The sequence below is a fragment of the Eutrigla gurnardus genome (genome assembly GCF_963514095.1).
Source record: "Eutrigla gurnardus genome assembly, chromosome: 16".
Taxonomy (NCBI): Eukaryota; Metazoa; Chordata; class Actinopteri; order Perciformes; family Triglidae; genus Eutrigla; species Eutrigla gurnardus.
The window spans coordinates 4,256,769-4,281,145 of NC_139927.1; the positions used below are offsets into that span (position 1 = coordinate 4,256,769).

The following is a 24,377-nucleotide window of genomic DNA, read 5'->3' on the forward strand; positions in this document are numbered from 1 at the left end:
TTCAAGTCCGGGATGTGATTGCAATCTCGTGATGAACCAGGAAGCGGCTTGTGCGTGGCTGGGAGTGAATAAGAAGTGGGGAAAAGTACAAGAATTCTTTTAAATACATGTATTAAATAGACTGAACGATCGTATTGCTTTGAGATTTTCATAATTCAGTGAATATGTGTAACATGACACCATTTAAGGAGCTTTTTTATTATGTATTATAATCCAAACACACGTTAGTAATTGTGGGAAAAGAACACCAAAACGTCAAATCGCAGTTCACAATTTATTTACTGAATAAATTTGGACAAAACACCAGAATCTGTTACGATACAATCAGAACATCTGAGGCAGATATCCCACCATGCACCACCACCCCCTCCCCCCCCCCACCCCACTCCATGAAACGAAAAAGGACTAAACATTAGCACCAAAATCAGCACCAACTTAAATAAAAGGTAGCTCAGTCTACAAAAACAATAAAAGCAATAGGTTTTTTATTTATTCATTTATTGAAAAGCAACTCAGAAAAGTAGCAAATTGAGAATTTTCGGGTTAACTTTTCTTAAAAAACAAGCACCCTCTCTTTTCTTTAACACCTCCCACCCCCACCCCCACCCCCACCCAACCCCCTGCTAGGCAGGCTATAGCATTCATGGGGCACATGCCAATGACTAGATAAAAACACAAATTCAAGTAACACCGAGATACGACAAAACATGTCCACACTGGTACCCGCTCCGGGTCGTCACAGAACCTACGCAGGCAGTAGAAAACTCACATGGGGGGGGAGGGGGGGTCCTGGAGTGAACATGTCATAGCAATACTATCACTGAATATCTCGTATCAAGTTTTTTTTGTGTCGTTTTTATGTTTTTAAAAGAAATGAGGGAGACCGGGTGGCATGGGGCTCGTCGGGGCGCTGGAATACTGGCACAGGAGATATTCCAAAACGTTGGACAGACATCAGTTTTCCTCTTAGTGTCTGTCCTGTGTCAAGATATTGCCTACATCATACATGAAAAAGGAATCTCTGAATAAAGAAAAACCCTGCAATGTAGTTTTAAATATATATATATATTTATTTATATATATATAATATATATATAGCTGTTACAATTTAAATAAATGTTACGTTCTCGTTCCTACAACTGAAGAATTTAAATAAGAAGGGAGCTAATTTTTTTGATTTTTTTTTTTGAAGGGAGGTGGAATTCATTCACCCGACACGTCGAACGCATGTTTGGGAGGCTGAAAAAAAAAAAAAAACAGTTTAAGGGAGTGATATTAAAGCAGCAGTAACAACACTGTGGAATAGCTTAATAAGAAAAACAGGTGACTAAAAAAGTGTGGTGGTAAAGGCTTGAGACTGGAGGCGGCCGAAAAAAACGTACAGATGACAGTCTGTCAGAATTATACCAACTTAAGGATGAAACAAGAGAAGATGGGGAAAAAAGCCTACGCTGCTCCGCTTATTAACCACTGGTCCCAGGTCCAGGATGACATACTTGACACCAGAACCTGGGGTCGTGACTCCTGACCCTGGGTCGGTTTGAACCGGTACCACCTAAAGCTATGACAAAAAAAAGAAGAAAAAAAAAGGTGTTTTTGTGGTGTTGCACTTTGTCAGTTAATTTTTGAATTGTTCTCCTTGGTGTTTTAAATGTCCCTTCATGCTTTCCATAGTGTCAAAAAATGGTGAATGTGTCTACTTTTATGAGCACCACATTAAAACCAAACAGATCAAAAAAAAAAAAATTGCTACATTGTTTGCAACTTGCATGTTTTTGGCGGCGACGTCCCTCGAGCGGGAGTTGCTTTTCCGCCAGGTGACGCGTAGAGGCCATTTGTCATGCCAGGCTCAAGGTTTTCCATGAAGATGGTGGTAAAAAAGAAACAGGATGGAAACACCTTTTTATCATGAGACAAATGTTCACCTATTAATCTCTAAATCTACCGTTTTTTGGGGGCTCCGCTGCCAGCGGGCCGAACCGAACCGTGGCGGAGTCGTCCGTTTGTGCTTCGTGTTTTTTTTTTTTTTTTTCCTCTCCGCTCAGCTGAAGAACTGCTCCAGCTCCTCCTCCATGTTCACCTCAGGCACCATCTGCTCCTGCTCCCTTTCCCCTCTGCCGTGCACCGCGGCGCCCCCTAGTGCCCCGGAGGAGGCGAACCAGGGGTGCTGCAGGATCTCGCGGGAGGTGAGGCGCTCGGCCGGTTCCCGGCGGAGGATGGAGCGGATCAGGCACTTGGCCTTGGGCGTGAGCGTCTCGGGGACGTTGAAGTGGCCCCGGCGGATTTTGCTGAAGAGAGATCCGGGCTCGACGTCGTGGAAAGGGTAGCGCCCCACGAGGATGGTGTACAGCATGACGCCCAGACTCCACACGTCCGCTGCCTTCCCCGAATAGCTGCCATTGGCATTGAGGATCTCGGGACTGACGTAGGCCGGGCAGCCGTGTTTGTCTGACAGGGAGTCGTCGTGACCGTCCAGGATATAAGTGTCCTCCAGGCTCTCCAGCTTCACGTGGCTTCTGGGGAACCAAAAAAAAAAACACACTTAACACGACGAATAATCTGTTAATGTGCATTTGTAGTTCCATTTTTTTGGACTACAAAACAAATGAATGAGAAATGAGAAAGACACAAGTGGGGTGATTTGCTCTGATGGGCATCTTAAGTGTGTTAGATCCATCCCTTCTGGATATCAGAGGAAGTAGAGCACATAATGCTCAAGGCTTAAGTTTGACATTTCCTTTCACTTAGATAAAAAGCTCCCGGACACAAAAGCATTGATGTCTCTCCGAAAGACCTCCGCCATTCAAAAAGAAACACAATTATGGGTGACTGATCATCCTGCTCTTTCCCCTCTCAGAATAGCATCCCATTTGCATTCTTCTCTACGATATCCTTGAGTGCTGATAATAACGGCTGGGAGCGCTGTCACTAAAGAATCTGGAGAGGCTCAGGCAAAGAAATAAAAAAACGTTTTTCCATGTGCATGGTAAGAGACGCTCGTGAGGCTTGTGCAAACGCTGCCATCTGCGTGTGAGGTCCGTGAGACACGACGCAGCAGACAAAGAGACTGGGAAACCGAGCATACACCTTCACATCAGCCCACTCACTGGCTCATTGTCAAGTGATGGCAATGCTTTCATTAACACGGCGGGGAGCACTTTCACGTTTTTAAATATCTTTTGTTACCTTGAATCAAATGCCCATTGTTACTCTGTAAGATGAAGAGCCATGTGCTTTTTTTTTTTTTCTCCATTTCAAGGACACGTGCAAACCTGCAATTACAGTAAGAGGTCTTAGGAATACAAAAGACTTAAATATCGTCTTCGTTGCAATGCGTGCATGATCCTAAAATGTCTTGCTGCAGGAGGATCGACCCCGTTTAAGTAGCCGGATTCCACTGGAGGCCAACCTTTGACCGATGCTCTTTAAACAGGCTGCTGTTTGGTCAAAGGCTAACGGGGGGTGAGGGAGGCTAGAACATCGCCGAGGACACCTGATCTGGTATCAGTTTTTATTCCTTTTCCTTCACTATGCATTCAACGTAGCCCCCTTTTCTGTATCACACACTTGGATTCAAGCCAGAGCAGATCTGCATTTCAGTCTCGAAGCCAGGACGACTGCAAAAGGTCTAAGGGGAGTCTTGGCAGACTATACAGTAAATGTGACCCAACAGTGCCCTCCTGCACCGGCATTCTTAAAAGTCACCCGACATCAATCATTTAAACTGGAGGGGAGCAGGGGGAGTTGGGCGTCCCGGCTCCTGTGCAGTCTAGTGTGACAGTCGAGGTCATTGGACCCAAACTGAATACGTGAGGCGGCTCAACTTCCCTTTTCCACAGCTGGTGCCAAAGTGTGACGTCACACTTTCAGATGGAGGGCATCGACGTGAAGTCGATCTCTGCCCTCCCTGAGAAACTCGGGTGTTAGCATCCATCGTGAAAAGTGGCTCAAATGTTTTGACGCTGAATCAACAGCTACCAGAATTAATATAAAAAGAGAGAGAGAGAAAACTACTCTCAGGTTGCTGTGGCAACAGATGCCTGGATTTTATGCACCTAGTTTTGAGAGTGCAGCCACCAGGGGTCAGTAGAGTGTGTTGTGTAAAGTACTATAGCACTAACAGAAGTGCAGCAGTGGCAAAAGCTTCCCCTTTAATTGTTAGACCTGGTAACTTCTCTGTTGGAAACAACTGCATTGCAACGATCCTCCCCAAAGTGTGATTCCATATGACTCATAAACCGATACGCCGTCGTAGACACGCTACTCAACCTTTAAAAATAGCTCGGAGCGACAGAGAGGGCTTATGTTTCCTGTACTCTGCATAACATCTGGGAGAGGCATGCCAGTTTAGCGTCGTCTCAGTTTACACTATCCTTCCGTGTAAGCCGAGATACAACGCACATAATACCGACGCGGTTACGTTACGCAGTTACATCACATACATGTTCAGATGCGAAGAAAATAAACACCTATGGCTCCTTAAAAAGCCTGTTCTCACCTGTCCTCATTCTTGAAGACAAACTTCCTCAGCTTGAGGTCGCGGAGGACCAGTCCGTTGTCGTGGCAATGTGCCACAGCCGAGGCTATCTGATAGAAGAGCCTGGCAGCTTCGTCCTCCCGCAACTTCTTACAGGTGCGGACGAAAGAGTGCATGTCGCCATAGCTTCTCTCGAAGAACACGTAGGCTCGAGTCTCCCCGAGCAAAATCTCCAGGATTTGGTTAATGTGCTGATGCTGTCCGAGGGCAAAGTAGGCCGCCAGAGACTCCTGGTATCGGCCGATGTCAAAAACCTGCAAGCATAAGACGAGAAAACACATATTTAGCGTTTTTAAATATATATAATGAGTGCAACTGGTGGTCACTGTGGTGTCAGGGTTTTAGGAGTATTTTCCACTTTCCCCAATTTGGAGGCAGACAATTAAATCCATCTAATTGCCTGTTAAATTTTTTTTTTTTTAGCAATTTGCTGCATTCGTGTGACTCCAAACTTGCGTTTACTCTTTTGGCAGAGGGGAGTAAGTAGGGTTGCTCAGAGGTAAAGGGATCGTGTTAGTGAATGGTGTTGTACTGCTGCCAGGGGTTTGCAGTGTCTCTTTTGTTTCCATAGTAACCCCCTCCCTCCCTCCCTCCACTGGAAGCAGTTCAGGTGAGAGGGCTCCCTTCTCCGCTCATAGCCGATACAAATACACCCCACAGCTCTGCAGATCTGAAGTTGTGACCTCAGCTTCCTGATCAATCCACGGAAATGGGGGGGATTGATCGGTTGCTGTAGTGAAACCGGCACAAAGAGGGGGATAAGGTCAAAAGGCAGTTAGCTCACACTAGGCCGTGCCAAAGGCCATTAATTTATTATTGCCATGACGAAACATTATCTTCTCGGGGGCCGAGTCAAAAGGTACGGGTTATTGGATATGCCGTGCCTTCTTATGAGCCCAACGGTGCGTGTAAATATCTCTCAATTCATCAAGCCACTTAAGCCTGCTTAAGCTGGAATGCACCTCAGGGACAAAAACCCAACTGCACCTCTTATAGTCAGTAACATGCAAACGTCAATATGGGATATGAATGTGGAGACGGAAAGGCCACGGGGTTGAACCATAAAAGGGTGGGGAAGTGGTTTTTATTTGTTATGGTTCCAGGGGGCTGGCTGAAAAAAAGTTCCCCTAAGCACCCGAGCGCTTTAATCTCAGACATTCAAAAATATTACAATTTTGCGGGGACGTTTGTGCAGCCAAATGCAGCAGCGGAGGTGGGAATAACAGCTTTGCACTGTGAAAGAGAGAAGCCGTGGGTATGCGAGAATAGCACAGAGAGAGAGAGAGAGAGGAGTGTGGATGTGTGTGTTACTCACTCCTTTGTCAACGTTACATCATGCAATCCAAACCACGCAGCTCGCCCCATTCACTTTTTCCATTAGGCTGCCTGTTCTGTATTTACAATTCCAGCAATTATTTTTAAAAAAAGAGAGAGAAAAGGAGGGAGGGAGGGTGTGGACTTGCTGCAAGAGCCAAACCTCTAGACACCAACTAAGTATTCCTATGTATAATGTATTAATCACACCTGGGGCAATATGTATTTAAATAGAAAAAAGCATGATTACTAATGTGTAAGTAGAAATCCTACTTTTGCACAGCCACCCCTTGTTTGAAGTGCATCTCACAGAAAGGTGGGGGATCTATTCTGGGAGCATGAAAAGAGGTAGGATGCCTTACTCACCTTACATACGAGCTCTTCCCCGCTGTGCAGGTGGGCGGCTCTGAAAACGTGGTCTCCCTCCAGCGGCTCCAACAAAAGGTAGTCCCCGATGCGGGAGATACAGTGCGAGGAGTCCGGGGTCTCCGGCGGGCTGGGGGACCCGAGGTTGGGGCTGAAGCTCTGGTGCGACTCTGTAGTCCTCAGGCAAGACAACTCCTCGAAATCGTGCGATTTGTGCCGCGATCTCCCATAACGTGAAATGTTAATTGGATTTGACCTCTGTATGTTCATGAGGAATTAAGTGCGATTTAACTCCACAAAAGGGGGGTTTGGGGGAGGTAGGTAGGTAGGTAGGTAGGTAGGTAGGTAGGTAGGTAGGTAGGTAGGTAGGTGGCTTCCTCCTGGATTACCACTGTGTTGCGAACTGCAAGACTGAATAAAGTAAAAAAAATGAATCAAGTGCACGTTGCTGCTGCAGGATGTGGCAGATAATCAACAGGCAAAGCTGTGACACACAACAGGAAAGTGTATTTGTGTGTGTGTGTGTGTGTGTGTGTGTGTGTGTGTGTGTGTGTGTGTGTGTGTGTGTGTGTGTTCAGCTGTTCATTTGCTCCCCTTTGTTTTCCATTCAAGAGATAAAGGTCGGGCTTAAAAAAAAAAAAAAAAAAAAAAAAAAGAGTCGACTTGTAAAGAAAAAACCTGCTGCACAAAAATTACCGTAACAAAAAAATTACCGTAATAACAAAAGGCTACGAAAAGTCAGCTTTGAATGAATGAAGGGGCTTTGCTAAGTTAAAGCTAGCTTAATCCTGCCGGTTTAAAAAAACGGTAATGGGCACGTTTCATAAAACGGAAACAAATTGCTTGCAGGCACAGGAAGGAGAGAAAAAACATACATATATATATCTATAAAGCTGAAGTTTTTCGCAAGCTAAATATAGCCCGAGAAGAGAAAAAAATTATGGCTGATGGCTAGCAGGTGCAGAGCTAACTAGTTAGCTTCTTTCTTTTTTTTGTTGCTAACTAGTACCAGGGTTCAGTGCACGGCCTTGTTCCCCGGGATCATATCCGTGCACGGCGGTTGTCATGTAGAGGAGGAGGTGGAGGAGAAGGAAAACCCCATCCGGATGTTAAGCTTCTTTTGTGCGACGTCCCTCTCTCGCTTTTTTTTTTCCTGCTTCTCCTCTCCAGGTCCGATGGAAGATTATACAAAAAAATTTAAATAAAACAAAAAATCGTCTGTTGCTTGTGCGTTTTGCGTCTGCAAGGCAAAAAAATGAAAAAAAGGGACAGCCAGGCCGACGTTTCCCCAGGCCTACCCCAAAAAAAAAGGCTTTCAGCAGGACATCCTTCTCTCCCCCCGTCGGTGGTGTTGTGTCGCCGCGGTGCTTCTTACGTGGCCCGCCGGGTGATCTCGTCCATTCAGTGCGGAGTGAGAGAGAGAGTGAGAGAGAGACATAGAGAGAGAGAGAGAGGGAGAGAGAGAGAGAGAGAGAGGGAGGGAGGGGGGAGGCCAGCCGCTGCTGCACACACTCCGCACACTGCGACTGTACAGACGAGCTGCTGACTGACCGGAGAAGAGCTGCTGTTTCGCGTTCTGCCGCACGCGTGCGCGCGCACACACACACACCCCTTCCCCCTCCCCCCTCGCACTCCACTCCTCCTCTGACGTCGCTGCGAACGGCGGCACCCCATTGGCTGATGAGCCGGCCCCTGAGTTTTTTTATTATAATATGCCGGCGCAGTCATGTGAGAAGCATGTAGTGTAGGCTACCCCCCCCCCCCCCCCCCTCCCCCAGGAATCTAAATGCATCGCACGCTGGTAAATTGGATGGGAATGGGGGGAGGAGGGGGAGGGAGGGGGGAGGGTATAGCTACTGTACGTGCTGTGTTACAAATGTGTTTCCTCCTGAAATGTCATTCAAGGGAAAAGCAAAGGGGGGGATCCCTCCCTCCCTCCCTCCCTCCCTCTCTCTCTCTCTCTCTCACACACACACACACACACACACACACACACACACACACACACTCACACACACACACACACACACACACACCATCCAGCACAGTTATACAGCACTGATGTACATTATGCATCCACGCCATCATGGCACGGCGTCAGTCTGAATGGTAAAAACAAATACACGCAGCCATTATTGTTAGATAATAATAATAATAATAATAATAATAATAATAATAATAATAATAATAATAATAATAATAATAATAATAATAATGGGCTGCACGGTGGTGTAGTGGGTAGCACTCTCGCCTCACAGCAAGAGGGTCCTGGGTTCGATCCCCGGGTCGGCCCGGGTTCCTTCTGTGTGGAGTTTGCATGTTCTCCCCGTGTAAGCGTGGGTTCTCTCCGGGTTCTCCGGCTTCCTCCCACAGTCCAAAGACATGCAGGATGGGGATAGGTTGATTGGTGACTCTAAATTGCCCGTAGGTGTGAATGTGAGCGTGAATGGTTGTTTGTCTCGACATGTCGGCCCTGCGATAGACTGGCGTCCTGTCCAGGGTGTACCCTGCCTTCGCCCAATGACAGCTGGGATCGGCTCCAGGCCCCCGTGACCCTGAATACAGGATAAGCGGTAGAAAATGGATGGATGGATGGATAATAATAATGATAATAATAATAATGTTATAAAAACTATATATGATATGAAAGCAAAATATAATGAAAAAATAATCATTTTGATAGAATATAATGAATGAATGAAAAAATACAAAGTGCAATAGGAGCATGAAATAGCAGGTCTAAGAGAGTGATGATATTAATCAGTGGTTATGTCTTTGTCCTTGATGAAAAAAATGCTTATGTGCATGTTTGAATTATGTCGTCATTGTAAAAAAAATATTAAAAAACAGGTATTATATAGGGATTATAGATTTTTGCCATCTTTGACCCCAGATTTTTCATTAAAAGCCGTGCTTTTGAGACGTGCCGTAGAACAAATCCCCGTCTGCTAGAGTTGTGCTTCTGTAATATATCACAAAGAGAAGGCTGGAGGAGGTTCATTATTCATTGTTCTTCCTAGATTACCATGGGGGGGGGGGGGGGGGGGGGGGTGACAGCAGGATTGTGCAGTTTCATGCAGGAATCTGGGTTTGGTGAGAGGAATGCTTGCAGCTGGACGCAATACACTGACAGAAGTGTTCAATTTAACCTTTATCCCCCCCAGTAGCTGCACGCGCACACACACACACACACACACACACACACACATTACACAAACATGCACTATTCTAAATTTGTGCTTCTTCTCGCTCGCCTGCCTGAATAAACCCCCGCAACATGGAAATGCATTTTTTTTTTTTCCACACAGAGCCTTCTCATCTCAAACGTGGTGTTTCACAGTTTCGGAATGCGGCTGCACCCACAAGCTTTTATATATCCCAGTCCTGTATGTATGTTTCTGGGTTTCTATGATATAATCCCCCCCTCACCCACCCACCCCCCCACTCAGAGCCACCCACTTTTATTCCTTTGTTAATGCTGGAACATTCTTCACAGCACATACAACAAGCGTTTGCCTCTTATTGTCTCACCCATTCAGTCGAGAACAATATCAACACGCGCCGCTCGCTGATGGAAATGTTGCATCCTGGATAAACACAGCGATGCATGTGTTGGTATGCCTCTGCGTTTGACCAATCGCTCTCCATCCTCCCAGATGGGGATTCTGTTAAACCCAAACCACAGCTGTGCATGAATCAGAATAATAATCCCCCAAAGATTCCTTTTGCCCCCATTCCCTGATACGCTGTGTGACTCATCGGCAGTGGAGAGCAGCACTCGAGAAAATCCATCGAGGCTCATCAGCTCTCCAGACACGCCTACATGCCGAGGAGGAGTGTAGTGGCAGCGAGAGCTTGAATCTGTGTGTGTGTGCGTGTGTGTGTGCACGCCACCGAAAAAAACAAAGATGTGTCCTGGAAGTCTACAAAGGTCAACGAGGACGGGTGGAACATCTCTGAACACCCGGAGCAGCGTTACTCACCAACTTCCTAATAGGCTGCGTTTGCCCTGGTAGAAAACGATCTCAGGTCAGTAATGGTGACGTTACAGGAAAGGCCTAAAGGGGGTTTTATTCCACCAGAGTGATGTGTTTTTGCAATCAAAATGAGAATACATCAAACACTCAAATGTTTTTCCCTTTGTTTTGTGCATTGAGATAAAAAAAAAAAGGCAATTTCACACCGTCACATAGCAACGCAGCTATAGCTATAAGTTGACACCAGACCCAGAATCAGTGCTGTCACATCCCTGCGGGTAAACTTCCACAGAGAAATTCGATCATATTGCGCTGGAGATGGGTGATGCAGAGGCACAGGAAGAATGAGATCATTCAGTGAGAGTGAGATGATGTGAGGGAGAGAGTGAAGGCAGGAAGGAAGGAAGGACGGGGGATGGAAAGGCAGCAGGAGAGAACGTGATGAAGAAGAAGAAGAAGAAGAAGACGGAAAGAGAGGATGAGAGTCACATCGTCGTTGGAAAACAGGGGAAACACTTTGTCAGGCAGCGAACGCCAGCTGGAGAGACGAACAACACGTTTAATATATAATTGTGCAGAAATGTGTGGGAGTTAAAAAAAAAAAAGAAAAAGTCCAAAGAGTCCAAAACCAAGTAAGGCAAAGCCGCTTCACTGGACAAACAGTCATAATGAAAAGCGCTGACATCAAGTTAATATCGGAGTTATTCTCAGCTTTGTTTTGACTGCAGAGCCGAGCTCCAGATGGTTTATTTTTATATTTATACCGTCGAGAATTCTACAAAGTCCCATGATGGTTATTCTTTTTTATGAACCACAGAGAGTTGGTGTTGCTAAGAGGGCAACAGCTGCAATACCCCTCAATTACAAGCAAGTTAAAAAAGAACACACACACACACACAAGGAGTTATTTTCGGGGATGGGTGAATGTGCCACATTTTGCCCTCCGTGGCACTTTGGGAGCTCGGGCCCTGTTTGTAAAACCCAGAGAGAGAGAGAGAGATTCAAAAGAGAGAAGGGAGGATATAACGTTTCACAGATGCTACCACGATGCTTCATCTACTTCACTACGACGGCCAATGTAGAAAGAAAAAAAAATGAGAAAAATGTTTGCAAATTTGCAACTTTATTACGATGCTAACAACGGCGTCTATGCTAGCTAATTCTCCATGAATGTAGGCATTTATTTGTTCTAATTAAGGTCCTCGTTAAGGTCCTCTGGGTGATGATGTTGACGCTTATTGTTGGTTTTTTGATCAGGGAGGTTGTTGGGCTATGATGCTAGCGGTAGCTTTCACTTGTTGTCATAGCAACGGCAAACATCCGGTGTTGGCGGGAACCAAGCAACGTGTTTATGAATGCGTACATTCATTGGAAGTTAGCTAGCGTATTTGCCGGTTGTTAGCATCATAATAAACTCACAAATTTGACACTTTACAAACTTTTTTTCTCCAAATATTTTGGCCCCAATACACCATCATAACTTCACACAACAATTGCAATCATAAAGAAAAGTAGCACAATTGTGACAACGAGCTTGGATTTCATATGTTTGTAATCCGATCCTTCCATTAAAGCGACAGAAGGAAGGAACCCTTAAAGCTCTTTGTGCACGATATGTAACCCACGAGTCATAGAGCGTCTGTCCGTCTGTCAAAACACCATAATATAGCCTTAAAACACGCAGGCAACACCTTTAAAACACGTTAGCCATACTGTACGATTTGGGCTTTGACCTCACTTTTACCGCCATGCACAGCTTTGTCTACTTAAGGCGGCACAGGAAACGCATGAGTGCAAAATTAATGAGCACACCGCTGGAGGAGTTGTCCAGTCAGCATCCGAGCTAAACAATTCAGCAGATCAAAAATAAACACGGGCACTTCCGTTTGACCTTTACTCAACCCCCCTTGCTGGCTCCTGACCCGAGCAGTTTATGAGGCTACATTAAATACACAAGAAATAAAACGTTTAAAATGCAGGATGTGCCGCCTTAGATGATTTCCCTCCCCGTCTCCGGAAGCAGCAGGAAGTATGAGCGCCAATGAGTGGCAGGTCAGGCGGATGAAGACCTCCTCTTAGAGAGGAAGGATCTCGGCCCGGAGGGGGGGTCGAGACGGGGTTGGCGTCACCGGCTTGGAGCTCACTCTGCCTTCATGAAGTCAGACAGCTGAGCGAGGACTTGTGGCAGCTCTGTCACTGGACAGGGTGACTCACTCGCTCATAAGCGGAGATGTTAATAATAGTCGTGTATGAAATCACACGGGCTTCAGCAGCTTTAAGCCGTCCAAATGGCCTCGGCTGTAAAGTGAAAATGCGCTTGTCTATCTCTCATTTATGTGGCGGTTTATAGGTTTACATGACATTAATGTGAATGCCTTCGGGATAAATTGCCAGACAAAAAAAAAGACATTGTTGCAATATAGTATATTGTAAAGTGATGGACGCGTTAAGGGCATCAAGCATGGCTTGTCAAAAAAATACAAATCCCACAAAACACGGGTGCCTTGGATTGGTGTTTTCTGACAGCTAACATTGTCTTCCATGTGTAGGAGATATTTCCTGGCGCCGGCATGGAACTGCCAAAGACGTCACAGGAAAAAAAAAAAAGGCAGATTTATTAAAAATTCCCGAACACTTGACACTTTGGAGACGCGAGGGTGAAAGACGCCAACATTACACAGCGTTCGGTTCCGATGAGTCAGTCATAACTCTCCACACGACGGCATAAGGCTTCAAAATAAAAGTGACTTGCAGAGTTTTACAAAAGATTTGAACGTATAGCTAAGAATCAAGGGAGGATAGTGAGAACAGATGTGCAGGCAGAGCCCAGAAAAAAAGCCTAGCTTATCACGAGGCTCCTCTCGAGCAAGGCTGGATCCCCAACGGGGCAAAGTGGGGCAGTTATCGGGCCCTGTTGCCGCTGTGTGGCAAGTTTGTGGTTATTTGGGATGACTGCACTGCTGAAAGGTTGAGTAGGTGATTCTATACAGAAACACTTTCTGTTATATTACTTGAAATCCTCACAACATAGCGATGAATAATGAAATGATCTGTCTGTGAGGTCTGAACGAAGGGGGCGGGGACTTTTTCTGTTTGGCGATGCGTTCAAAGTCTCTGTGGTTTTTCCAAATGATTAACTCAACCTTTAAGCACATTATGAAGTAAAATGATAAGGATGACACCTCCACTATTACCTTGAGGCCTCATCTTATAGAAATAATTCAATCCCAGATATAAACTGAGCATTCGACGTTCTTGTAAAATGCAGGCTGAAGTTGACGGCTGTTGCTGGTTTTCATGTTTGTGGGAGTGTGATGAAATAGTTATTGGAAACAGAAGCACATAAAAGTTTGTTTAATTGGACACAGAGGCTGTCATAACTTCTAAGAAATCTCTGCTGACACTGGACCGTTTGAATGTTGTCTTGTTATTTTAGACACAACACTGCAGATAAACACCAGTCACAGTATCACAGTACAAAAACACATTTAATACGAAAAAAAAGGTTGTTGTTGTTGGGGTTAGGGTGATTCCCTTTTTTTATTTTGGCTGTATCTCCGGAAACGTAAGTCATAGTGACACAGGCTTAGTTAAACATAAATGAGCGTACATTCACGGGGAAGTTAGCTAGCATAAACGCTGGTTGTTGGCATCGTAATAAAGTCGTAAATTTGTGATTTCCCCCCATACAGTGGCCCTAATACGCCGTTGTAGCTGCTACATCTAATGTGACAGCATTTTGGTCACACATGGGGGGAAAGGGGGATGTTAACATTGTGGAAGGTCACTTTAAAAAATGGGTCCTTGTCCGGTGATTCAGAGCCGGTGTGATAAGCTATGAAATGACGAGAGCACGCTGTCCTCGCCTGGCCTCACACACACACACACACACACACACACACACACACACACACACACACACACACACACACACACACACACACACAATCCATGCTACATTCAAGCTGCTGCCATGGCAACCTGTCTTCCCCCCCCCCCAGGGGGATATTGCACAGGACCACAAAACATAAACAGACAACACACAGGGAAGGCAGAAGTACACATGAGGGACCCCCCTCGCTGTAATCTCCTGGGAAAAGAACGCTCCGTGAGCGATTTTTGTGCCAAAAAGGTACGTTTCATGGCTGCTTAGAAAAAGGGAAATTATGGCAAGGAGTCATGATTCACTTTTCTGCACCGTGCATCACGGACGCAGTCACAGGACTCCATCACGGCACGATTACAGTCGGCTTACTGCCATTTCCATCACCCAAAGTGAATTACCGCTTCATTATGCCGTATATACAGTATGTATATATGCAACAGCACATTTCTCCCCATGTTTTTTTTCTCTGCCTTTCCTGAAACATCATTTTTTCTTTTTTTTAACGCCACACAAATGAAATCCATTCGAGCGAGGCGGACTGCTTCTCTTTTCAATTTTACAGGAATAATAACCACCGTGTGATCGTTTTATGCTGCTTGTATATGCTGCACAGAACAATCGGACAGCTTTGAGTCAACATGTGGAAACAGCACACGCACACACACACACACACACACACACACACACACGCACACACACACACACACAGGTGGTGCAGCAGTGAAGTCGACGTTGATGAAGTGTTGGTGAGGACATCACTTGCTACCGTACTTCATCACTTCAGCTCAACCACCCGCCTGCACTGCTGCCGGCTCTCATGTGACAAACCACAGTCGCTGTGTTTGTACGTATACCAAGCAGGTGCACACACACACACACACACACACACGCTTTGAAATCCTACTTCGGTGCAATCATTCATTATGGGTGTCAAACAAACCCCTTGTTGAAGACAGCGGGGATAATTGCTGCATGACAATCAGTTCAAACAAACAAGGCCGTGTCCCTGTTTACTCTCGACATTGCTTTTCGGAAAGAAAAAAAAAAATCCAAATAGGCAGAAGCTTCTTTTGTGCTGCACAATCACAATCTCGATGGGTTCGGGGGGGAGTCGTGGCGAAACGAGAATCTGGGCCACGGTGGATCGAGGGCAGCGGAAATCAGAAAAGAAGCATGCATCATTTAGTCGAGAATAAAAAAATAGAAAAGAAAATATGAGATTCTTGCGTGGGCTGCGTCGAATAAAGGCTTCGGACTTTATGGGAGAATAAAGATGAAATGTTGAGATTACAGTTGACTTTATTTTTTAAATTGTGTTTCGACTTTATTCTCGACATTTGACTCTCGAAAAGCGAAATAAAAAGTTGAAATCTAATTTTGAGCATGAAGTCGAAATGTCGTTTGAGGGGAGGGTTAGGGTTAGGGTTAGGTTTGGGTTCCCCCAAGTCTGTGCGTCTTCTGGTTCCGGAGATGCGCCCCCTTTTTTATTTTGGCTGTATCTCTGGAACGGTAAGTCGTAGAGACTCAGGTCCAAGACTGGTGTGTTCAGAAGAGTTGAAATAGGTCAGAAGCCTCTTGAATCTCTACGACCCTCCGTTCCCGAGCTATAAGCAGCAATGTGAAAATTGGGGTTGGGGTTAGCCGTTATTTGGGGAATCAAAATCAGAATCAGGAGTTTATTGCCGAATATGTTTTCACTTACAAGGAATTTGCCTGTGGTCTTCAGTGTGTACTGAGTACTGCGGTCAAGATCGTAAGTAAAATTTAAAATACAAAATAAAACAATTACCAAAAAATAGGGGGGGTGGGTGGAGGACCTGCGATTACTGTCACAGTAAGCAACATTAGCAGCATTAGCCGTGACAGTAATGTGTTTCTACTGTATCCCGGCTAACGGAGGCTGGCATTTCAAACAAACCACTCAGTACCGGGCATGGGTCAGTGTACCCCCCCCCCCCCCCCTCCTCTTCTTATACTATCTTCTTCAAAACAAAATGATGGCCCACATAGAGTCAGATAATGAGAAAGGCCAGCCGCGTCTCAGTTGCTGGAAAAGGCTTCAGAGATGAAGGCACAGATAACCACGACCATAACCTTTTCATATTGTCTGCCAGATATAAGCCCCCGCAGCTTTTTCAAGTCCCATTCCAGATAAGTCTCTCTATAGTGGGGCATCATAAGGAGACGGGGTGGTGGGGGGGTGGAGCAGGCTTTGGAGATCTCATCTCAGCGACTGTGTCTTCGGTGGTTCTTACTTTACTCCTCAGAGAAGGACACACTCACAGATCGGGAGATAACGTGGAGGATGAGAACAGCTCGGCTGCTACTTTCTCAGTGTTGCACTTTAGCGGTTCCCCCTTTTTTCTGCTGACTCAGACAGGCTGCGCTTTAATGCTGACCTCACAGGTGTGTGTGTGTGCAGGCAAATAAAAGCAAAGGAGAAAGGCTTTACCACACACACACACACACAAACACCATGATCTATTTGTTTTCACAAAGATCATCATCATAACGTTCCCATCATGAGTCTTCAGTGTGTCCCGTTGACAATAAACACAGCTGTCATGCTACAATGGAATGGACAGGAAAGGTGAGACAAGAAAGGTGAGACAGGAAAGGTGAGACAGGATAGGTGATGCCTTCAGGATGCCCCCCCCCCCCCCCCCCCTTGTGTTGTTTACATATAGATTCACACACAGATGCATTTCCATTTTCATTTCATTTTCTCTCAAATCAAATTACTCTTCCTGTCTTTCCTTTCTCACACACACACACACACACACACACACACACACACACACACACACACACACACACACACACACAAACACACACACACACACACTCACACACAGATGCAAATAACACAAGCATGATGTAATTATTGCAGCCTTGGAAAATCCGACCCATTTCCTGCTGAGAAAATGACCTGCAAATGAGAGCCTCTGTTGTAACATAATTAAAAACAATCTCTTAAAAATGCAGGATGCATTTTTTTTAAATCTCTGTGGTAATATAATAAAGTATATGAGGGGGGAAAACACACTGGGAAGTATGTAGTTTGGCTTCCCAAGAGGATGCAGATGTTGTGGTCACATTCCACGCGGTGCACTGATATCACCATTAACTGTGCCGATGATCCACGATGTATTCAGCTGTGATGAACCACATTTTGGAAAATTATTGCTGGAGGAAATGTGATTTTAAAGAATTACTGAGGGCGATTTAGACCATTTCACTTCCACTTCGTGGATAATTTACAATAGCAAAGGACGTTAATAAGCGTGGTGATAACTGTGTCTGCTGTGTTGCTGCAGCCGAGGATGATTACGATGATGGTGATGGTGAGAATGACGATTACAGCGATGAGATCACACATTTTGAATCTCCGATAAAAGTCGTTAAAAAAGCCCACGGACACCAACGAGCACCTTCAGCGTCCCGCTGTGATGCAGCACTCCGTCTCCGAGGCGACGCTGCTGCACCACCACACATCGTGTTGTTGTGTAAATTACTTTGGGGATGTAGTTTTGGATATGGTGTATTATTGCCATGAAAATGGAGGGGGGGGGGGGGGGCACTACATTATATGAAATCTAACAGATGGCTTCTCTACGACCTGTGCAATATGTCGAGGTGACCTCTCCGACTTCAGATGTAATGACTGCCGGAGAAATGAGGGAGCCAAACTGAAAAGCAATCTCCTCCGACAGCGATAACATCACACTTTGGAGGCTCAGAAAAGAACAAAAAAAAGGGACGGGAATGAAAAGAAAGTATCAAATATTAAACAACAATGATGCCGGTGAGATGAGTATTTCACTTTGTGTCGATTTGAGGGCGATCAAGCGAGATGCTGCACGTGTTGTCGTCAACGTGCTCTCAACGCTACTTTAGAGATATAGAGATGTGTAACGTGCAAGAATATGGAGTATTAGGGCCAGGCATGGGGGTGTTCAGATTTAAAGATGACATTTTGAGATTAAGGTCGAAATGCTGAGAATAAAGTAGAAATGTTGAGATTAAAGTCAAAATGCTGAGATTAAAGTTGAAATGCTGAGATTAAAGTCGAAATGTTGAGATTAAAGTCAAAATGCTGAGATTAAAGTTGAAATGCTGAGATTAAAGTCGAAACGCTGAGATTAAAGTCGAAATGTTGAGATTAAAGTTGAAATGTTGAGATTAAAATTTAAATGTTGAGATTAAGGTTGAAATGTCGAGAATAAAGTCAAAATGTCGAGATTAAAGTTGAAATGTTGAGATTAAAATTTAAATGTTGAGATTAAAGTAGAAAGGGTGAGATTAAAGTCAAAATGTCGAGATTAAAATTGAAATGTTGAGATTAAAATTTAAATGTTGAGATTAAAGTAGAAAGGGTGAGATTAAAGTCGAAATGTCGAGATTAAAGTTGAAATGTTGAGATTAAATATTGAAATGTTGAGATTAAAGTAGAAAGGGTGAGATTAAAATCGAAATGTCGAGATTAAAGTTGAAATGTTGAGATTAAATATTGAAATGTTGAGATTAAAGTCAAAATGTTGAGATTAAAGTTGAAATGTTGAGATTAAATATTGAAATGTTGAGATTAAAGTCAAAATGTTAAGATTAAAGTCGAAATGTCGAGATTAAAGTTGAAATGTCGAGATTAAAGTTGAAATGTCGACATTAAAGTCAAAATGTTGAGATTAAAGATGAGATGCTGAGATTAAAGTCGGGATGTCGAGAATAAAGTTGACATTTCAAGATTATTTATTCTTGACATTTTGACTTCATTCTCGAAATGCAAAAAAGTTGATTCCTTATTCCTGGCCCTAATACTCTGTCGTACAAGAATGATGTCATATTGAGGCGCAGCAGCATGAAAAACAACGTTAATGTTCGCCAGTAATAACTAACGCGTAACCATAGCAACCTCCATCACGTTCCAGTCCTTTGGCCTGTAAATATGTACATCTCCTGCTGCACAAACATGAATGAACGTCTCTGAAGAAGGACGCATGTATCTGCTGAGACGACGGCGATGACTAAAGCCACCAGCTAATCTGGATGCTGTGCTGAGTCACATTTTGACAGTTCTATCCCTCAAACTGTGGAAGCTTTCTGCGGAGGAAGAACTAACAAGCCCTGTCTGAGTGTTACAATGAATGTGACTCAGGCTTCCACAGGAATGAATGGCTGCTGCCTGCTCACTCTCTACTGGATCATGGCTCGCTGCCAGAGCTCTAATTTAAGCCTGAGGCCTTCTGCTGGGAAAGAGAGGAAGCCTTGCTCAGGCAGAAGTGCAGCAGGTTGGGTTGGGGTGGGGGGGGGGATGCTGGGCCCTGCTCCCTAGAGTGGAATTGATGGCTGTTAAGCTCATCAATGGGGATGAGTCATCTGAGGCAGCCAGCCGATTCATTCCTCCTGGTCTGCCTGCCCGAGGTGGAGGAGAGTCCAAACGCTCCGTCACAACCTGCCCAGCTAATAGAGGGAGACGTCCCAGCTCCACCAGCGAGAGGCTGCAACATCGACAACATATTGAGTGTTTGCATAGTCATCGGAGCCAAGAACCTGTAAAAACCCTAAGCAACAATTTCCACATCCGTCTTCAAGAGCTTCAAAGGTCAGATGGTTTGAGGCAGCCAGCAGTAGGCTGATGGCGGTTGGCTGAACATGCATCTTATTCCATTTGGGCTAGTTTCAGTTTCAGAGCCTCCCACCTTCCTGTCTCATAATCACTCCTACAGATTTTGCTTTTTTTTTTTTTCGAATCAGGCCCCAAAAGTTCAGAAGCGACTTCTGATCAACAACATATTTTTCCCTGCGGTCGCCCGGATGGGATGTGTTTTCAACGTCCACGCAATCTTTTTTCTACGATTCTTCGAGTGACCGCCGCAACGTGAACTCGTTTTTTGGTAAAGCTGCAGTGTATCTGGGTGGTGACTGCTGCTATAAATGCTATCTTTAAATTCTGTGGCAACCAGTTACCATAAATGCTAGCCGGTTGCCAAAGAGGGTTGCACGATAGCAAATTCTCAGTGGAGGAAGCAGCAGCAGCAGCAGCAATGTTCACTGTGCCTGAACACATCGTGTTCATGTAGGCATCCTGCTTATCAAGCCACTGCAACCACAAACACATCGCTGCTTACAGGTCATTATGCCCTCTGCATAATCCCCTGAACTCTCTCTCTCTTTGTGTGTGTGTGTGCAGCAGCGTATTTGCACAATCTTGTTGGTGCAACAGGAATGTTAAAAGCCCTCATTATCTCTATGGAAAATGATTGCCCGACCAGGGTTTGTGTTGACATGTCAACCTTGTTACAGGACGCACCGGAGCTCTGGAAACGGCTCCATGTGATGTGAAAAGAGGAAGAATCGCACGTTGCAAAGGTGAGGGTGAGAGAAAGATGTGTGAGACGGTAATAAGAGAGAGATTTAAAAAAATAACCCCCGTCTCTACGTTGCTATTTGTAGCATCCCCGACTGCCTACACTCTCCATCTGTACGAACGCTGCCCACCAGACACATGATGTCTCCTGGTCTTTAGAGAATTATGATAGGATACAGGATGCACTAGTGTGGTTGATATTAATGCATATCATGCACACCACTTATAATACTTTATAAACCTTATAAAATGTGTCATGCATGATGGCAAACATGTGAAACTACTTTTATAAAGCCTTATAAATGCATAATAATGTGTTATAAATGTGCTTATGATGCATTATATACATGACCTTCATAGAAATGTTACAGAATATTTAGTTTTTTAGACACAATCCTCTATTTATTCCTATTTAAAAGATTAAAAGACAACATATTTTCAACTTTAAGGGTAAATACTTTAAATGCACGTGAGGGGAAAACGCAGAGACTTGCACACGGGGCTCCTGCACACGTCTTTAAATCTACAGTTGTGCAGATGGAGCTCACACACAGGAAGCCCTGTCGTGACTCAGTGCCACAATGATTTAGGTTCAGGATGGCGAAGGAGCGCTCGTGACTCAGACTTTCCATTGTGGCTCCCGCTCTGCGGCTCCCGAGTGTGTGTGTGTGCAGGTGTGTGTTTATAGTGTGTGTGTGTGTGTGCGTGTGTGTAGCATGTCTGCTGCTGTTCATACACTCACCCGTGCTTGAACAAAGTGGATCATAGCACGAACTAACGTGCGTGCTCTGTTTGTGCTATATGTATGTTGGAGATAGCTGGGGGGGGTAAAAGCATCAGAGAGCATATGGTGGCACACACACACACACACACACACACACACACACACACGCAGAGCGCTGGCTTTCATGCTCAGACGTCATGTGACAAGGCTGCGTATCGGGAATATTAAAAACGATTTTCTCGACTACAACAAGCAAACTTCAAAGTCAGCGGTGAGAGTTCTTTGGCTCAGACATCAAACGTGGTATCTCTCTAACTTTTACCACCGGTGAACAAAATGGGGATGTTTTTTTTTCCCTTACTGTGTGATACCTGGAGAAAGTACAACCAGAACAATCTCAAAGTGATGAAAGAGTTTTAGGATTATAGCATCATAGTCTGTAGAAAGAATATCTTTTAGAAAGAAGCATTTCTGTAAACTGTTAACTTGTTTTATACCTGGGTTCAATGGGCTTTGTTTTTCTGTATTCTGTGATCCCAATATGCAAAAATCACATTTCCCAGGTATTTTGGAAATACTCATATTGGATTTTATAGTTTAACTTCTTTTACTTTTGGTTTTTACTCATTCCTATAAGTGACTTTGAGGCAACTCTGCAGGAAAATATGACCATTTTGGGAGTATTTAGTCTCACTGCACGTGTTTTTTTATTTATTTATTTATTTTTCTACACACTGTATCCTCATGGTGCTGGAATAAATACAGAATAAATACAGTTATTTGGTTAAAGTTCCTATTTATGTCAGTTACCTTTAAAACCAGTCTTGGTTTATTCTACTGTTTTATACAGAAAATCACACTGTGACTGAACCAGTCTACAGGACAGTGACTGCTGTAATTAAAGTGCATTCTTTAGACCTGCAGCTTCTCTAATGGAGAGAGGAATTAGAGACGCTATCACTTTAAGACACATTTACATCATTACATCACAGTAACTCTTGTTCAAAGAAGAGAATGGATGCTTTTAACGTGTTACTAGCTGGACTTCTTCACTGGTTGTAGTCCTAATAAAGTACTACAAAGATCCCCTGGTGTAACACCAAAACCAAGCTTGGAAAGAACCCCAAATATACAGTATTGTGACTTTGGTCACGTGGGGTTCGCTGCCGGCCAGGTCACGCGGTATTGGCCGCGCCTTTACTGGAAGACAGGAAGCGGCGGTCTGTGGTGTCTCACATGGTCACATGTCTCTCTGAAGATGCGAGTGGGCTCATTTATAATGCATTAATGGACGGGGCCCACAGGAAAAGCCTGTCTCCTTATAGGAGGGGGGGGGGGGGAGCACTTCCATTCATCACGGCTGCATCCAGAATGGAAGCAGATAGACCGGCGATGTCGCTGCACAAGAGTAATCATTTTGTAGGCCGTTAGGGAAAAAACTACAACTGTGGCTCCCACTCATTCAGACACAATGAAGGCAGTACAGCTGACCTGGGGTCAGAAAGACAGCTGGTTATACAACATTGTTATAATAATAAGTCATAGTGCTGTCCATGCTGTACAACTATAAGAAGTAAGAACCATCAATTTAAAACAGTTTGATAAAAATAAAAAGCAAAATATACAAACTATAAACAAATTCAATTAAATGAATCAATTATTTTGTCATATACAGATTTCTGGGTAATATGTATGTCGTCCAATGTCAGGATCTGATAATATGATGAGTCATGTTTATGAAATGTGGTGGAAAGTTTCGGTGCAAAATCTGTCGAGTGACGAGCCGAGTCCCTAATGTTTGTATAACTAGTATTTAGTGTGCACTGAGGCCTGTGGGGACTACCTGAGGCTCTCACACACACACAAACACACACACACACACTTTATAAAAAAAAAAGTTCTGATGCAAAGTTTTGCAGTTTTTTGCCTCAGCCCGGAGCACGCAGCCCGCTGTCTTTCCAATGTTGTGTCTCTTCTTGTGGCTATGATCAGAACATGATGCAAGGCAGGGCGGTGAGTGAGAAACATGTGGCTGGTGGCTCGGCTTGGCCTGGGGGGGGGGGACAAACACACACACACACACACACACACACACACACACACACAAACACACACACACACACACACACACACACACACACACACACACACACACCTTGATTGTTGCTGATGAGGTCTGACTTCCCTTCAGGCGCTGCAGAGAAAGACACGAGGCACATGATGAGATTTCCTTGAACTGATAAGACGTCCCGTGATTTCACAGAGAAGTGTGTACTGATTGTGTAACCGGCGGCAACGGGCCGACTATCACGCCGACTATCACGCCGGCACTTAGCCAACGCTCAGCGCTAATCTTCAGACTGTGAGTAAGTTGATAGCGCACTAAGAGATGCCGATTATCACCTCTCTCTCTGTTCCTTATTATTCACTCGCCTCCCACTTTGCTTTTCAAGGGTGGGCTTTAACGCTCCGAGGGAATCGATTCTTGTGTATGTCGGATTCATTCTCCGACTCGGCCGGGGCGGAGGCGAGGTAGAAACTGCAGTACTTTCAGAGGAGAAAAAGGTCAAACTGATTCTAGTTCTTGTTAATTCAATCCCATGGATATTGGAACTGTGAGGAACTTATTATTTGCGGGGAAAAAATGTCGGCGTCGTTCTGTCATGTGATGTACATAAGGATGTTTTTATCGGGTCATCACACATCAGTTTGGGGACGGACGTTTTTAAAGCCTCGAGTTTGACATTTTGCCGGGTTTTTTTTGCAATCAGAAAGAAAAAGGAGAGAAGTCGCCCCCTGGTGGCCGTTTGAAAGAATGTAACATTAAGGCACTTCAGCGTTGGATTCACTTTTCAGGCTCCATCACATGCACCGAACTCCAAAAATCAATTTCACACTTTCATACGTCACATGGTTAACGTTGCGAAATGATTCATAGGTTTACGTGAGGAAAAACTGCTTAGTCATGGTTAGAAAAAAAGGTCGTGGCCTATTTTAAAGCGACACTCAAGAGGAACATTACCATCGCGTTTGACTCATTAGTGGTAGAGTTTATGAGTTAAAGCTCATCCAAACCCCCCCGAGGGGTTTTCAGGCAAATTATCTCGGGAGCGGCGTGTTGTGTGTCGCCATGGTGATATGATGTGTGTGTGTGTGTGTGTGTGTGTGTGTGTGTGTGTGTGTGTGTGTGTGTACGTTCGCACTCG

General features: G+C 44.6%; 1 protein-coding gene and 1 long non-coding RNA gene across 2 annotated transcripts; one reads left to right on the plus strand and one right to left on the minus strand.

Annotated features, from left to right (window-relative positions):
• Nucleotides 1-1,076: 1,076 nt before the first annotated feature.
• On the minus strand, nt 1,077-6,572 carry trib2 (tribbles pseudokinase 2). The gene is made up of 3 exons (XM_084030102.1): nt 6,218-6,572; nt 4,499-4,791; nt 1,077-2,516 (listed from the first exon to the last, which is right to left on the minus strand). The coding sequence occupies exons 1-3, from the start codon at nt 6,485-6,487 to the stop codon at nt 2,042-2,044; spliced, it is 1,038 nt and encodes a 345-aa protein (XP_083886228.1). The 5' UTR covers nt 6,488-6,572; the 3' UTR covers nt 1,077-2,041.
• LOC311026505 lies at nt 6,412-7,837 on the plus strand. The gene is made up of 3 exons (XR_014598492.1): nt 6,412-6,534; nt 6,571-6,763; nt 6,796-7,837. It is a non-coding gene; the product is annotated as an uncharacterized lncRNA (long non-coding RNA).
• Nucleotides 7,838-24,377: the final 16,540 nt, after the last annotated feature.